The sequence below is a fragment of the Ictidomys tridecemlineatus genome, chromosome 3, assembly GCF_052094955.1.
Source record: "Ictidomys tridecemlineatus isolate mIctTri1 chromosome 3, mIctTri1.hap1, whole genome shotgun sequence".
NCBI classification, from domain to species: Eukaryota; Metazoa; Chordata; class Mammalia; order Rodentia; family Sciuridae; genus Ictidomys; species Ictidomys tridecemlineatus.
In genome coordinates, this window is record NC_135479.1 from 141,875,390 (window position 1) to 141,891,376 (window position 15,987).

General features: G+C 44.3%; 1 protein-coding gene across 6 annotated transcripts in view; it reads right to left on the reverse strand.

The window, feature by feature from the left end:
* Pigz (phosphatidylinositol glycan anchor biosynthesis class Z (Gwada blood group)) overlaps nucleotides 1-15,987 on the reverse strand; it is a 17,096-nt gene continuing 1,109 nt past the window's right edge. The window contains exons 2-5 of one of the 6 annotated variants that reach the window (XM_078043993.1): nucleotides 13,924-14,039; nucleotides 11,753-11,790; nucleotides 4,786-4,994; nucleotides 1-2,445 (exon numbers count right to left, since the gene is read on the reverse strand). In XM_078043993.1, the coding sequence (XP_077900119.1) occupies nucleotides 902-2,445; nucleotides 4,786-4,903 (1,662 nt within the window). In that variant the 5' untranslated portion in view covers nucleotides 4,904-4,994; nucleotides 11,753-11,790; nucleotides 13,924-14,039 and the 3' untranslated portion in view covers nucleotides 1-901. Of the gene's footprint in view, nucleotides 2,446-3,492; nucleotides 3,792-4,785; nucleotides 5,014-11,752; nucleotides 11,791-13,923; nucleotides 14,040-15,987 lie in introns of those variants that run through there. The other 5 variants (XM_078043994.1, XM_078043992.1, XM_021720647.3 and 2 more) reach the window with 5 other exon arrangements.

Genomic DNA, 15,987 nt, shown 5'->3' on the forward strand with positions numbered 1-15,987 from the left:
TTTTTCCAGAATGACTTATTTTAGTATTGACCAAACATTGAGAGAGCAGACACAAAGTGCCATTAAATACAATACCATTCCATGTTCAAAGAGCTTTGTGAGAAACATGCCTGTTGATCCAGGGGACATGTGCTGTGGGTTCCAAGAATGATATTATCTGACAGACATCTCAGGGATTCTCTTATCTGTACAGATTGGGAGATGGCTGGATGAATAGAAGGGGCCTTCTCAAAAGTCATTGAGTAGCAGACCAGGAACTAGAACTTGGATCCCTGAATCTGAGCCACTTATTCTCTCCTTCACCATAATCTCTCATGTGTCTGCAAGGCCTCAACATGCCAGTCCTTAGGAGACCAAAGAGGTAAAGCATTGTGGCAAGTTTGGGAGAGGTCATTCAGGAACGTCATTAGCAGTGCATTGTCTTTTCACAATCAGGTACTATTGTATATTTAAAACATTACAGTGGGGCTGGGGATGTGGCTCAAGCGGTAGCGCGCTCGCCTGGCATGCGTGCGACCCGGGTTCGATCCTCAGCACCACATACCAACAAAGATGTTGTGTCCGCCGAGAACTAAAAAATAAATATTAAAAATTCTCTCTCTCTCCCCCCTCTCTCACTCTCTCTTTAAAAAAAAAAAAAATTACAGTGGCTGGAAGGCATAGGGCAGGAACAGACATTAGGTGCCATTGATTATACCAGGATTATTGGGACCTTGGCAGCAGAACCATGACTGGTCAGATCTTTGGTGTCTGAAGGAAAAGGGAATGGGCTTACCCAGAGGGCAGAACAACCAATGGCTGTGCCCAGAAGAGGCAGCAGTGGGGATCCTGAAGGAGGCCCAGGGCCCTATGGCAATGTCACAGCCCAGCTGCCTTCATACAAGGTGGAGTAGCATAGATTCTATAGCTGAATCTTGGGCAGTGGCTGCTCCAGTTCCATGATGTGAAGACTAAGGTGGTCCCTCCAAGCCCCACTCAGCAGAGAGGACAGGACTGGTGGGTCCTCCAGGGTCAGGTGGGGAAACATGAGTGTCTCATTCTTGAGGGAAAAGCTGCATTTCTCCACAGTATGCCTGGTTGTCCCAGGGGTCACCACAAAGAGGCGGCAGAGCCATGGCCCACCAGCCACCTGGCAAGCTTGTTGTCTGGTAAGGTTGTAAAGTGTTTGGCAAAGTACCCAGTCCTCATTTCCACCCATGTCCACCACCTCTACAGATGACTCCAGGCCTGGGAGGTGGAGGAGGTGCTGGGGGGGCATGTAGGTATGAGTAAAAAGGAGTGTGTAGTGGGTCGGCGTGCCTGGGAGCACAGGTGCATGGACCACCTGCTCCAGGTATTTTAAGCCAGGTACCAGGCCTCCCTGATGCAGGCAGCCAAAGAAGAGGGCACCTAGAGCATTAAAGAGGACCAGGGTCCCCTTCCAAGGCACAGGTTGGGTTTGTGGACTACAAAGCAAGACTAGGGGGACCAGGAGGGGAATCAGGAATCGAGCCTCCTGGTGGCTAAAAGCAGACAGCAGGGCCAGGGGCGTGAAGTAGAGGAGAAGGAGGTAAGATCTGGGACTGGACAGCAGGCTCTGGGCCCGTAGGGCCCTCTGGAGGCCCATTTGTGCAAATGCCTGGAGGCTGACTTGCAACTGTTGCCAAGCAGCCTGTAGTGCCTGGGCATGTAGCACCCCAAAGAGCAGGAAGCCATTGACTACTAGGTGAGTGAGTCGCACATGTGTGCCGTGCCTTGCAAGGTTTTGGGGATCCAGGTTGTACTGTAAAAAGTTGACAGGTGTAAGGACAAGGCTACTGGATCTTGAGATGCTGGAATAGTACCAGCTGTCCATGGCCACAAATACTACTGTAGTGAGTGCTGCCCCAGGGAGGAGCACCAGAGCTTCCCAGATCAGGGACTTGAAGCCAGGGTCCTTGACTCCACGAATGCCCCAGACGAAGAGGGGGATCAGAGCAAAGGCCAGAAAGGTGGGCCGGTTGAAGAAGCCAGCAGCCACGATGGCCCCAAGAAGCCAGTTGTACCACCATGGACATGAGGTAGGCTTCTTGGGTGTGGGGCTCCATGCCACATGAGGGGACACCAGCACCAGCAGCCATGTGAAGAGCAGTCCCTCGATGGTGTTGGAGAAGGTCCTTGTGTAGAAAACCAGGGTGACGTAGGAACCAGACAGCAGGGCCAGGGCATTCCAGCGATCTGCCCCCCACTGTGGGGCCAGGTGGTACACAGCCCCATCCAGGGCAAAGGAGAGGGTGGTGAGGAGGAGTCGGGGCCCTACCAGCAGCACATAGCCACTCATCAGGCCAGGCCACAGTCCCAACTCTTCCCAGAGCCTGAGCAACCAGAAGGCAGAGCCAGAGGTCAGCAGTGGGAAGACCACCGTGCGGCAGGAGCTGCTGGGGTAAAACTCCCAGGGCCGTGAAGCCTGCACGCCCAGGATGTCCTCTGCAGAGAAAGAGGCGGAGGTGAGCCAGTTTCCAGCTCTGGGCAGAATTCTAGGATGGCACCCTAAACTCCCTACCCTCTAGTGGACATTTCTTTACTCCTTGGACTAGTACAATGTAGATTTTACTCCTGTGGTTAGGTTAGGTTAGGTTTTATGGGAGTACTGACTGAAACAGGAGACTATTAGATGGGCCTGACCTCATCACAGCAGCCCTTTAACAGCAAAGAATTTTCTACAGCTGGATGCAGAAAAAGCAAGCAGAGATTCAAAGCATTGATATCCCCTTCTGGCTTAAAGAAGGAAGGGGCTGTTGGCAAGGAGGGTGGGCAGCCTCCAGAAATTAAGAGCAAAGGACTACAGTCCCATAATTGAAGTGAATTAAATTCTGTCAACAAGAATGAGCTTGGAAGCAGATATTTCCTCAGAGCTTCCAGACAAGAACTCAGTCCAAAAGCATGATACACTACAATCTCAGTCACACAAAATGGGATATTGTGTATATATGCACACAACCTAGAGGGACACATCCAACTAAGCTGCTTGTGACTGGATGACTTTGTTCTTTGCTTGTGTTTTTATTTTTCCTATAATGTTCAATTAACTTTTTTAAAAAATAAAAATCTATTTTAAAAACCTGAAGAAAAAAAAAAAGAACTCAATTCAGTCCTTACCATGATTTCAACCTTGTGACACCCTGAGCAAAGAACCCAATGCTGGACTTCTGATCTACAAAACTGTAAACTAATAATTTAATTTCAAACTGTAATTTTAAACTGCTAGGTTTGTGATGGCTTGTCATAAAGCAGTAGAAATTAATATAGAGAAACTCAAGGTGGTTGAGGCCATACTCTGTTGGAGACAAAGGGAAAGTACTTGGGAGATGAGGTGACAGTGTACCCTGCAAGGGTGTGGTAGGGAGCAGGGGAGACTTTATTCCTTTTTTGATATTTCTAGGATCAGAACTCATCTCTAAGAAAGATTTTTGTCAGGAAAAGAGGTTGTGAGCGTAGGGACAGAGAACAAGCAATAAGGGTTATGGACAAATATAATCTTAGTTTTGTTTATGATACTTAAATTTTTACAAGGAATTCAAGCAGTATTTATATAATTTCAAAAATACTTGCTGCTTGAGGTTGATCTGTGACCCTGTTCCCCAGTGTTCCATAGCTCATTGTTTGGGGTAAGGGAACAAATTTTAATTTCTGCATCTCCAGGCCAAACCCCACTGTCCATAGCATTTCATGCTTGATAACCTTGCTGGCTGTTAGAGCTGATTATATGGCCTGGGGATCATTCAGGCTCTTTGCTTCTGCTACTTATTCCTCCAGTCTTTTAGCCATTTGATCTATATCAGAAGGTGAAAGGGAAACAGAAAATCTAGCGTCAAGTCAATCCAGCTGCTGTATACAATTCAGGTTTAAAAAAAACACTTAGGACATAAGACCAAAATTTTCAATTTAAAATCCAAATCTACCTACTGATTCATGTGGCAGAGATAGCAAATCCCCCTTCCTGTCTTAGTGTCTTTAGCTGAACGCTTAATCAGATACGAAAACTTTGTTTCCTAGCTTCCTTTGCAACTAAGTGAAGTCAACTGTCTGACCAGTGGGATGGAAATGGACAAAAAGCATATGATTTACCAAATGTGACCTTAAAGTGAATAGGCATGTCCATTTCCTGTTTTCTAGAAAGACAGTTTTAGACTTGAAAGCTACCATCTTGAACCACGAGGAGGAAGTCACACACTGATAGCATCCAAAAGTCCTCATAGATCCTGGCAACCATCCTCTTGATATACCTTTCACCACCTAGTAGATTTGGGTTTTGTTTGTTTTCTGCAGTGCTGGGATTGAACTCAGGGCTTCACACATACTAGGCAAGTGCTCTACCACTGAGTTACATCCCCAGCCCCTAGTGGATAAGTTCTAACAAGTGAGTATCCTATGTCTGGGTTCCCTCTCTCCTTCCTTGAACTACAGTGGGAAAATTTTCATATTCTCAGATCACAACTCTGTGTAAGCTTCCCCAGATACTAGGAAAGCCCAACTCTCATCCTTCCATTAAGGAGTTCATCATAGCTTTCATTCTGAATGACCTGTTGGTCCAAGCAGGAAAACATCAAAGAGGTTGGTGTTTCATCAGTATCATCCAGAAGGTCAGTGTTGCCACTCAGGAAGAAGAGTCCCCACTCCCAAGCTGTTGTCCCAGAGAGGCTAAAACAGCTTTGCTTGTGGAGTTACTGCTCTTCTGTACAGACATGCTTTCCCTCCCCAACTAAATAGCCAATCAGCCTCTCAGCCACTCAGCTGCTGCTTGTCTTAACCACATGAGAACTTTACCTGCCATGACTTCTGGTGACTGGAAGAACTCATCTGGATGCACGTAGCCCGTCTGTGGAAGAAGACACCATAGCACTCGCAGCAGGCTGAGGCTGCTCCAAATCACCCAAACTGCCATCTTCAGATCAAACTGTTGCCAAACACTGGACCAAGATCCTGCAATGACTTCCCAGCTGCAACAGGTGCTACTTGGATCCACAGGTTCGTGTCTGCTGAGGATAACATTTACTATTATAATGTAAATTATAATATGTTAAACTGTCTGAACAAACTAAAAATGGAGCTATATGAACAAAAATAATGATCATGACAGTAGCTGCTTTTCCTACGTGACCACTAAGTACCAGGCACTTGACATACATATCTTATTTAATCCTTTCCACAGTCTAGGGCAATGGCTCTTTTCATACTTCGCTTATAGACGTGGGAATTGAGGCCTCTGTTGAGTAACCTGCTTGTTTGTTAATTATATTTGCTAAGGATCTATAATGGTTAGTTTTAATGAAATAACTTTACTGGGCTAAGAGATACCCAGATAAATAGCTGGTAACACATTGTTTCTGGAAATGTCTATGAAAGTGTTTCAGGAAGAGATTAGCATTTGAATGGGAGTAAAGAAGATAGCCCTGGCCGGTGTGGGTGGGCACCCTCCAGTCCACCAAGGGCCTGAACTGAAGAAAAGGTGGAGTACCGGTGGATTTACTCTCTTCTTGAACTGGGACATCCATATTTTCCTGCCCTCAAACATAAGAGCCCCTGCCCCTTGGCCCACTGAAGTTCTGGGACTTAACACTACCATCTCCATCCCCTCTTGGACCCAGATCCTCAAGCCTTTGGGCTAGGACTGGGAGTTGTAACATATGCTCCTCTTGTTCTCAGGCTTTGGACTGGGACAGACCATTGGTTTTCCCATTCTCCAGACTTTTAGTCTCAATTGTGAGCTAAATTATAATAAATAATGAAGTCAATTCTCTATTGGTCCTGTTTCTCTGGAGAGCCTTGATTAATACAGTGTCTCAAAATGATATTCACAAGTAGGACTAGGGTACCCCACAAATCTGGGTCTCACAGCACCATCCTGATCACCAGCTCCTATCCATAGGCCAGCATGGCCCTGTTTTCTGCAGTTCTGAAAACTTGGGAACTTCAATGGATTACACATATTTCCCTGTAAAAATTAACTACACTCGACCCCAAGGTCTACAGCAACTCCTGCCGAATTTCACACGCTCTGGAACCTGCCTTTTGAAAGGTAATGGGAGCTGACATAATTGCCCATAAAGATAATTCTGAGTCCCTCAACTCAAAAATCAGCGAGAATCTGAGCCCACTGTATGATGGACCTATATGTCAGAAACATTTATTTATTTGTTTATTTATTTTTTGGTACTGGGGATTGAACCCAGGAATGCTTAACCATTGAGCCACATCCCAACCCTTTTTATATTTTATTTAGAGTCAGAGTCTCGCTGGGTTGCTTAGGACCTCTCTAAGTTGCTGAGGACAGTTCAAACTCACAGTCCCCCTGCCTTAGCCTCCCTAGCCACTGGGATTACAGGTGTAAGCCACCACACCCACCTGTCAGAAACATTTCTGGCAAACAGAAATGGAAGGATGAAAAACAGATGTGACAATCTGTTTTTCATTCCTCCAGAAATGGTGGCTTTGCTCTATTGTCCTAACTTTGATATTTTAAAGCCTGACCTTAAATATCTTTTGCTCTTGGGTGTGATGTTGTATCAGAGGAGACAAGGTGGACTAAAGAAACAGCAGAACCCAGCAGATGTTGGCAGCAAGGAGTCTCTTTTTCTTTTGTTCTCTGTGTATGTATGTGTGGTACTGGGGATTGAATCCAGGGCTTGCACAAGCTAAGCAAGTACTCTACCACTGAGCTACACATCTCTATCCTTTTTATTTTTTATATTCAGATAGGGTCTTGCTAATGTGCCCAGGCTGGGCTCAAATTTGCACTCCTCCTACCTCTATCTCCCTAGCTGCTGGGTTGACAGGAATGTACCACCACACCCAGCCTGGATTGATTTTTTTTTTTTTTAGTTATAGATGGACACAATTTATTTCCTTCCTTCCTTCCTCCCTCCCTCCCTCCCTCCCTCCCTCCCTCCCTCCCTCCCTTCCTTCCTTCCTTCCTTCCTTCCTTCCTTCCTTCCTTCCTTCCTTCCTTCCCCCAGTGCCTCACATGTGCTGGGCAAGCGCTCTACCACTGAGCCACAACCCCAGCTCCTGTATTGAATTTTTTCCTATTCCTTTCTGTCTCTTTCAGTTTGAAAGTTATATCCTTGACTTCCATCATGTTATAACATATAGCATATTATTTAATGTTTTAATATTTAATATATTTCATATTATTATTTTACTGTAATGATTCTGGATGCACATTTCTTTTTACTTAGCATAGATGAAATTTTTTGACTTCTCAAACCTGTGGATTATAGAAGTAATACTCTATTAGTTTACAGAAAGTTATTTATAGAAAGTAATACTCCATTAGTTCTTTGAATATTGTCTTTTCCCCTTATTTACTCACCTCACAGAATTAGGACTAAATATTTAAGAGAACTTATTCTATCTTCCATGTCCTTTTTCTGTATTATATTTTCCAATCTTTATCTCATTGGGCTGTATTTTGGGCAAGTTCTGTTTCTGTCTTCCACATCTGCAATCATCCCTTTAGCTGTATCTAATCATTTTTTAAACCTATCTGTTGAGTTTTACATTTCAATTATATTTTTCTTTTCTATAAGTTGTTTGATATTTTCCATGTCTGCTTATTCTTTTTTTCATATTTTCAAAGCTTAATTTTATTTATTAAATTATATCAAACATTTATTTGGTATAATATGTCTAATAATTCTAGCATATAAAGTCTGGGACTGAACCTGTTTTTTTTTATTTCTATTGGTCCCCACTCACAATGTTCATTTATTGTATATTTATTGAATTATTTTATTTGGGGGCTGCTCATTTCTTCAGAACATTGCCTTGGAATTCTTTGAGGGCAGGGATGCTTGCTTCTGTCAGGTACATGTAGGCATTACAAGAGCAGGACTATTTTTAATCAAATCATTGACTCCAAAGTTTTTTGATTATTCTTTTGGGAGGAGAATGGGGCCTAGTGTGTAAATGGAGACTGAAACTTGTAAGAGAGTAGGCCTGTGGTTACAATTTTTTTAAGTGGGAGCTCCCAGACCCACCTTAATTTAATTAACATCAGGATCCAAGAAAGGCAGTTTTCCTTGCAGATCTATGACATGAAAGAGCTTATTTCTAGGTCACCTTTACACTGAGACTAGCCCTGTAGAGTTTTTGCTTTGAGGGCATTTCCTGTTAGTCTTCCCTCTTGGTGGGCCCTAGGCTTTATCTTCAATCCTGCTAGTCCTGAGAAGCTGAAGAATTTGGTGCTCAGATTCACCAGCCCTGCACATGTCCTCCAGTCCACATCTGGCTTTGTACTTTGTGTGCCTCCCTGACCTCCCTTTGTGCCTAAATATTGCTTTACTTTTTTACTCAGCTTGCATATTATTTTATTAAGCAGTTTAGGGTTTTTTCCAGCAATTTATTTCTATTATAATTCAAGGATAACCTTCCACTTCTGTCCTCTTAACAACCTTAATTGCATTTTTCTATTTATAAAAATAATATGTGATTGTTGTAGACGAAAGGATAAGAAAAAAGGAGGAAATAAATATATGTAAACATATATATTTTTTATTTTAAAACATATATGTGTGTGTGTGTGTGTGTGTGTGTGTGTGTGTGTGTGTGTATGTTTTATTTTTGTAGTGAGGATGGAACTCACGAGTGCTTTACCACTGAGCCACATCCCCCAGCCCTTTTTACTTTTTATTTCTGAGACAGGATCTCACTAAGTTGCTTAGGGCTTTGCTAAGTTGCTGAGGCTGGCCCCAAACTTGTGGTCCTCCTGCCTCAGCCTCTGGAGTCACTGGGATTATATGAGTATGCCACTGCGCCCAGCTAATACCTTTTTTTTTTTTTAATGGTACTAGGGATTGAACTCAAGGGTACTTGACCACTGAGCAACATCCCCAGCCCTATTTCGTATTTTATTTAGAGACAGGGTCTCATTGAGTTGTTTAGCACCTTGCTTTTTGCTGAGGCTGACTTTGAACTCACGATCTTCCTGTCTCAGCCTCCCAAGCCACTGGGATTACAGGAGTGAGCCACTGTGCCCAGCCAGCTAATACATTTTTAAAACAGGAAAAGGATCATACAGTGTTTGCTCTATAATATGCTTTTGTCATTTAGCCAAATATCATGACATCTTTCCACACCCTGTGAGCACCTCCTACACCAGCAGCCATCCCTCCATATATCAGTGTCCCCTCTCTCCCTCTGTTTTCCTTGGTTAACACCTTCCCTTCCACACAAAAACATGTCTGATTCCCAAGCAGAAGAAAAGCCAACCAAAGCTTTGTCGAAATTAGATGTACCTTCTATCCACTCCTTCTCTTCTTACATAGGAATCCGCAAACCATCTACATTTGCTGAAGTCATTCCTCTCTTCTTCTGTTCTGTCTATTACCACCTGGCTTTTCCCAACACTATGCTTATGTGGCCCACCCAGAAGCCTCCTTGGTTTCTCCTTGTCAAGCCCATTGGCCAAGTCAGGCCCCTACATTGATGCCATTTAACCACATGGATCCTTTCCACTGTTACTATCTCCTTGTGGAGTGTTTTACTGCCCAGGAAAGGCTAGGACACACACACACACACACACACACACACACACACACACAAAATCATTTTTTAGACTTCTTTGAAGTTGAATTCTGTGAATTAGGTTTTCAGAATTTAGTAAGTAGATTTGAGACAGGCCTTATATCTGCAGTTTTCATTGTTTTCTCCCGGCAACAAGGGAGGGAGAACATGGAGTTTTCTCCCAGCAATTTCAAAATCTGTTCATTTTTGTTTTAAATCTTCCAAGAGTGAGGATATTTTCAGGGAAAACAAAAGGGAAAGCTCATCACAAGCAGATCCTTGGAAAATTCTAAAGGACATTTTAAGCAGAAGGAAAAGTAACTCCAGATAGAATATCTGAGACAGAAGTAGTAACGAAGAGCAAAACAGTGGGAAGCATTTGGAAGGCAGAGATCAAGTGAAGGCATCTTCCTGCTGCGTTGGCTTTTTTCTTCTGGCAGTCTGGTCAGGGAGATGTGGAAGTTTCCTGACATAATCTATGTTCATTCTCCAGCTTCCTTCAGTGAGAGCAGACTGACAACTGAGGTGACTGGCAATAGCTTTTGATCGCTAAGTCACATGACAGCCATACAGCCAGGGGTCCATTACTGCTTCGCAGTGATCCTTTTTTTTTTTTTTTTCCAATACTGGTTATTAAAGGACCAGGTGCATTCTACTGCTTAGCTACACCCCCAGCCCTTTTTATTTTTATTTTGAGACAGGGTCTCACTAAGTTGTCCAGGCTGGCTTCCTCCTACCTTAGCTTCCTGAGTTCCTGGGATTACAGGCATGCACCACCACACCTGGCTCTCACTGATACTTTTGATTCTAACTCACTCACATGAATGCTGTCCTTGTAGTAAGGTGGCTGAAGGAGTCCCATCCAGACCCAACCACATTGACAAAAGCCTGTATTTGAGGGTATCTCTTTTTAAAAAAAAAAAAGTTTTATTGAGAGATAATTCATATGCCATACAATGCATTCATTTAAAGTGCACCAATAATGATTTTTAGTATATTCACAAACAGGTGCATCCATCACCACAGTAGATTTTAGAATAATTTCATCTCCTGCAGAAGAAACCCCATGAACTTTATCTAGCACTTCCCTTCCCCCTGCCACCACCCAGCCCTAAGCAACCATTAATCTATTTCCTGTCTCTGTAGATTTTTCTATTCTGGATTTTCATGTGAAGAGTCTCATATAGTAGGTAGTGGTCTGTGACTGGTTTCTTCTCTTAGCATGTTTTCAAACTTCAGATAGGCTTGTGGTGTGCAGCTCAGTGATAAAAAGAGACCATTGTGGGGATGCTCTCCTGAGGTGTTAACTCATGACCTATTACCCAAGTATACTACGTGTCTTACCTGTCCTTCTCCAAACAGTCTTATTGACCACAGAGACCAGGTCCATCATAAGTCCAGGATGCCTTCACCATAATATTTCCAAGAATAAACCAGATGAGCAAATGAGGCTCTCCTGTCAGTGTGGAAGTACAGAAGGCAAACAAACTCCTGGGCCCTTAACCTGTTACTTTAAAAGCATGGTATGTGTTTTCTTCTACCCCCACCCCTGTGTCCCCTTAGCAGCTGCAACAGCCAAATCTTATCACAAGGCTGAAATATTTGTGCAGGCCAATGGCAGCAACAGAAAAACACAGCAGTTCCTGGGACAAGCTAACTGCCCATTCCTCCAGGCCAGGAGTGTGACGACACCCCTGGCCAAAGAAAAATGCTGGACTTTAACCCACTCCAGAAAATCAATGAAAGTTTGTTTGAGGAGGAGCCTGCTCCCCCCTCAATCAGTTCTCTCTTCCTTCAGCTGAGGCCACAATTAAAATGTTGCCTGTATGTTCACACTCATTTGGCTGGATTTTTGGTTTTGTTTTTAAATACTTTTTTATTCTAATTTGTTACATATAACAGCAGAATGCATTACAATCCATATTACACCTATAGAGCACAATTTTTCATATCTCTGAGTGTATACAAAGTATATTTTGTTTCTACTATCACCTAGTCAGAAATTCCCATCAGGGGGCTGGGGATGTGGCTCAAGCAGTAGAGCGCTCGCCTGGCATGCGTGCGACCCAGGTTCGATCCTCAGCCCCACATACAAACAAAGATATTGTGTCTGCAGAAAACTAAACAATAAATTTAGGTTTCATAGAGTAGAAAGACATGGCTTGGCTCCATAAAGATTTATAAACAGGTCACTTAAAAAAAAAGAAATTCCCATCAGTAGAGCACTTACCAAGAATGAGGAGGCCCCTGAGTTCAATCCCCAGTACCCTCAAAAGAGAAAAAAAAATGTTCATGCATGTTATAGCATGTATTAGCACTCCTTTTTATGGCCAAATAATATTCCAGTGTGTGTGTATACACACACACACACACATATATATATATATATATATATATATATATATATATATATATACACACACAGTGCCACATTTTGTCTATCCATTCATCTAATGATTAACATTTGAATTGTTTTCATTTTGGCTAATATGAATAATCTTACTATGAACATTTGGATTACTTTCTTTCTTTCTTTTTTTCTTTGGGGGAGGTTATTACTGGGGATTGAATCCAGGGGCACTCAACCACTGAGCCACACCCCCAGCCCTTTTTCTTTTTTATTTTGAGACAGGATCTTGCTCAGTTGCTAAGGACTTGCTAAATTGCTGAGGCTGGCCTTGAACTTGTGATCTTCCTGCCTCAGCTCCCCAAGTTGCTGGGATTACATGCATGAGCTATAAATATTTGTATAACAAGTTTCTGTGTGGATATGTTTTCATTTCTCTCAATAGATACCTAAGAGTGGAGGTCATATGGTAACTCTGTGTCTAATTGTTTTAGGAAACTGCCAGATTTTTTTTAATACTGGGGATTGAATACTGGGTGCTTTACAACTGAGCCCCATTCCCCAGCCCTCTTTTATTTTTTATTTTGAGACACGGTCTTGCTAAGTTGCTTAGGGCCTTGCTAAGTTGCTGAGGTTGGTGTTGAACTTTCCATCCTCCTGCCTTGTCCTCCAGAGCCACTAGGATTACAGGCATGTGCCACTGTGCCTGGTTGCTAGATTGTTTTGTAAAGTTGCTGTACTATTTTATATTCCCAACAAAACTGGGTGTGAGTTTTGCTATCTCCATACTCTGACCAATATTTGTTACCATCAGCTTTTTAGTCTAGCCATTCTATTGGCTGAGAAATGTCATCTTATTGTGGTTTGATGTGAACACACACCTTTTAAGATCAAGGAAATCTTGGCTAGGTGCAGTGGAGCACACCTGAAATCTGGGTAACTCAAGAGGCTGAGGCAAGAGGATTGCAAGTTGGAGGCTGACCTGGGCATCTCAAAATAAAGAACTAGACATATAGTTTAGGGGTGAAGCACTTGCTTTGCATGTATGAGGCCCTGAGTTGCATCCCCAGTACTGGTGAAAGAGAAAAAAAAATCAAGGAAATATTTTCTGAAGTCCCCTAGCAGACATTCTACCAAGTTCTACCACACAGAACTGTATCAACTACATCTTCTTAAGCCAGTAACTTGCAAGGGAAATGGGATTGCTGTTGACAACTTGCCTTGAGGGTCAGCACTGGGATTGTGGGCTGTTTCCTCCAAGGCACCCTTGAGAGGAAGACACTTGCTCTGACCTCTGGCTTTGTTAGGAAAATGGAAGTGAGGTGGATCAACCAACTGTGTGGCTCCTACATGTGGCATCCAAGGCATCAGGTGCTCTTGGCTTTCCTTCTCTTTCTCTGTCCATTTGATCTTAAGCTTCTTTTCCTCTGTCCACTCCTCAAATGTCACTTCTCACCATACACACTCTTTTTAAACCATTCCATTTATTCTCATGGTTTCAATTTCTAATAATAGCATTGCCATTTATTAGACACATTTCCCTTCTTTGTCCCCAACCCCGTCTCAAGAGATAGGGTACTGCTACCTTGCCCAGAATGGCCTCAAATTCTTGGACTAAACTAATCCTCTGGCCACGGCCTCCTGAGTAGTTGAGATTACAGGCACACACACCACTGTGCCCTGCTCATTATCTCATTATATTCTCACAATGACTGTATAACCCTATGATTACCCTATCTTGTACAATAATTAATAGGTACCCCCCCAAGGTAACAGAACTAGTAAGTTAGTGAAACTAAGCGTTGGACCCAATTTGTTTGACTCCACTGCCTGTTAGGCTTCTGCACTTGCTCCCTGCAGCAGTGAGAGAAATATAGTTTGTACAGTTGTTCAGTTCCCCATCGCAGGAATTATCTTCCCTCTCCCTTCACTATGCAACACCAACTTTGCTTTTAATCATTCATTGAATCCAGCTTTTAGTCTCCATCCATTGTCACTCATCCATCAAGTCTAAGATGTCATAACTGGGGTACATGTTGCCTGGAATTCCTCACCCCTACTGGTGACTGTGCAGGACTTCAGATGGCTGGAGTCTCAGGGTGGTTGCCTGTAGTTGAACACAACCCCCTCCTTTACTACCTGGTGTGTCTTACAGCAGGAATCAGTTTCTCTGTGTGCACATGGAGAAATAAATAGAGAAGCAAGATCCAAAGCAGACTGCGCCCAAACCTCCACTCTCCCTCTCCATTCCATCCATCTTCCTACCTGCAGCCAGAGAGAGCCAATTATGCTCTGTACAAAGTCTCTGGATGGGAGGGGGCAGACCCCACACCCTCGGGACCATGTCCAAAGTCCTGTTGATGGCTTTCAAGATCCACCACAGCCCCCTGTCCTCTCCAGTCTCCACTCCTACTTAGTTATCAGTGGAACTTCTTCTGTAGCCCCTTCTCTGTTCAGTACCATTTCTCACTCAACTTCTTTGCTAGTGTTGTTTCCTTTTCTTGTTATGCTACTGGTAACATAAAGATTAAGACCAGCTGGGGATCAAGCAACCTAGGTTTCAAGTCTCTGCTCTGTCACATGCTGGTGGTGAGAGTAATATCTTAACCCCAACTTGTATCTCCTCTGTAAAATGAGTGCCTACTTTCGGGCTGTTGTGGAATGAAAAGGGCAGGGGGTGGGGGAAATGCAGACATAACAAGTAGTTGCTCTCATTATCCATTTTGCTTCAACTGGTGGAACCCCTGAGAAGGCTCTCTAACTCGCCTTCCAAAGAACTCCATATGACGTTCTGCACTGCACCATACACTGACAGTTGTCTGGTCACTGCCTTGCCTGGCAGAGGTCCCCCAGGGCTGGGATCCACTGGGATGAGTCTCAACCCCTCGGGTCCAATCCTGGATGGGCCCACTGTGGCCCTTTTATCAAGAACAGGAAGTTCTCCCAAGGGGTTGGTGATGTGGGGGTCACTGACCATCACAAGTGCTAGAGTTCTCTAGCCCCCCATCCCCCACAGCTGCCCTCTCAGCAGCTCTCCAAGCTAAAGGCCAGGCTGGAGGGGAGGTCCTTCCAGCCATCTCTTGCCTGGTAATCAAGGGGGGCAGATTCACCTAAACCCAATTAGAACGCGAGTCTGCTCATTTACTGAACTAACAGTGAGCAAACAGATATGCCCGAGTCCAAATCCTGCTTTTCCCGAAGACTCTGGCTGTGGGTCTCCCGGAGGGCAAGGGAGATAAGACTTAAGAATAAAGGGGCACGGAGATTGGACTGTGGGGTAGGGGAGCGCGCGCGGCAGCCACGGAGACTGGGGAAGGTGTAGGGCAGGCAGCAGGGAGAGCCACGTCCGTGGCTGGAGTGCAGCCAAGAGGGAGGGAACCACGTGCCGGTTGCCGGAGGAGGCCGGCGAGAGAAGGAAAGAAGGAAGAGACTGCTCGGGGCAGACGTGGGTAAACAGACGTTTGTCCTCCTGCTTGTGAGTCAGAGGACCCGCGCTGGCTACTCGTGCCCCAGGTTTCTCAGGAGCCTAATGTGTGGTATCTGCTCTGGGACTGCCATCTCATGCAGGTCGTTCCAAGGAAGATCCCTACTTTCAAATTCAAACTTCCTGACAAAGTTCCTGGGTAGCTGCTTACAGAGAGGATGGCGGTTCCTAAAATATCTCTGTCCCTACTCAGAGCTGGCTTTTGGAGCAGGCTTTAAGACTGAGGGAGAGAACCCCTGGGGGGGGGGGGTTGCTGCACAACAACCAAATACTGCTTCTCCCACCCACACGCTCAAGGACAATATCCTTGAAGGCCAAGATCTTGTTTCAATCTCTGGGGTCTATCCCAGGGGCAGACAGTGAGTGGCTCTCCAAAATTTCTTCTCCTGTTTTGTGTGGCACTTCATTCTCACCTTGACCTCAGTGAGGCTGTAGTTAAACTCTGCAAGGTCCTCCACCCTGAAAGCATGGGAAGATCTGGGGTGGGCTGCTTCCTTCCTCTGGCTAATGGGCCTACATTTATCCTCTGATTGATGGAGAATGCAATGCAGAATTAAGCACACATCAAGGAGAGTGGAAGAGAACAAGTATCTCCATTAACTGGGGTACATCATTTAACCCTCAAAGACCTTGA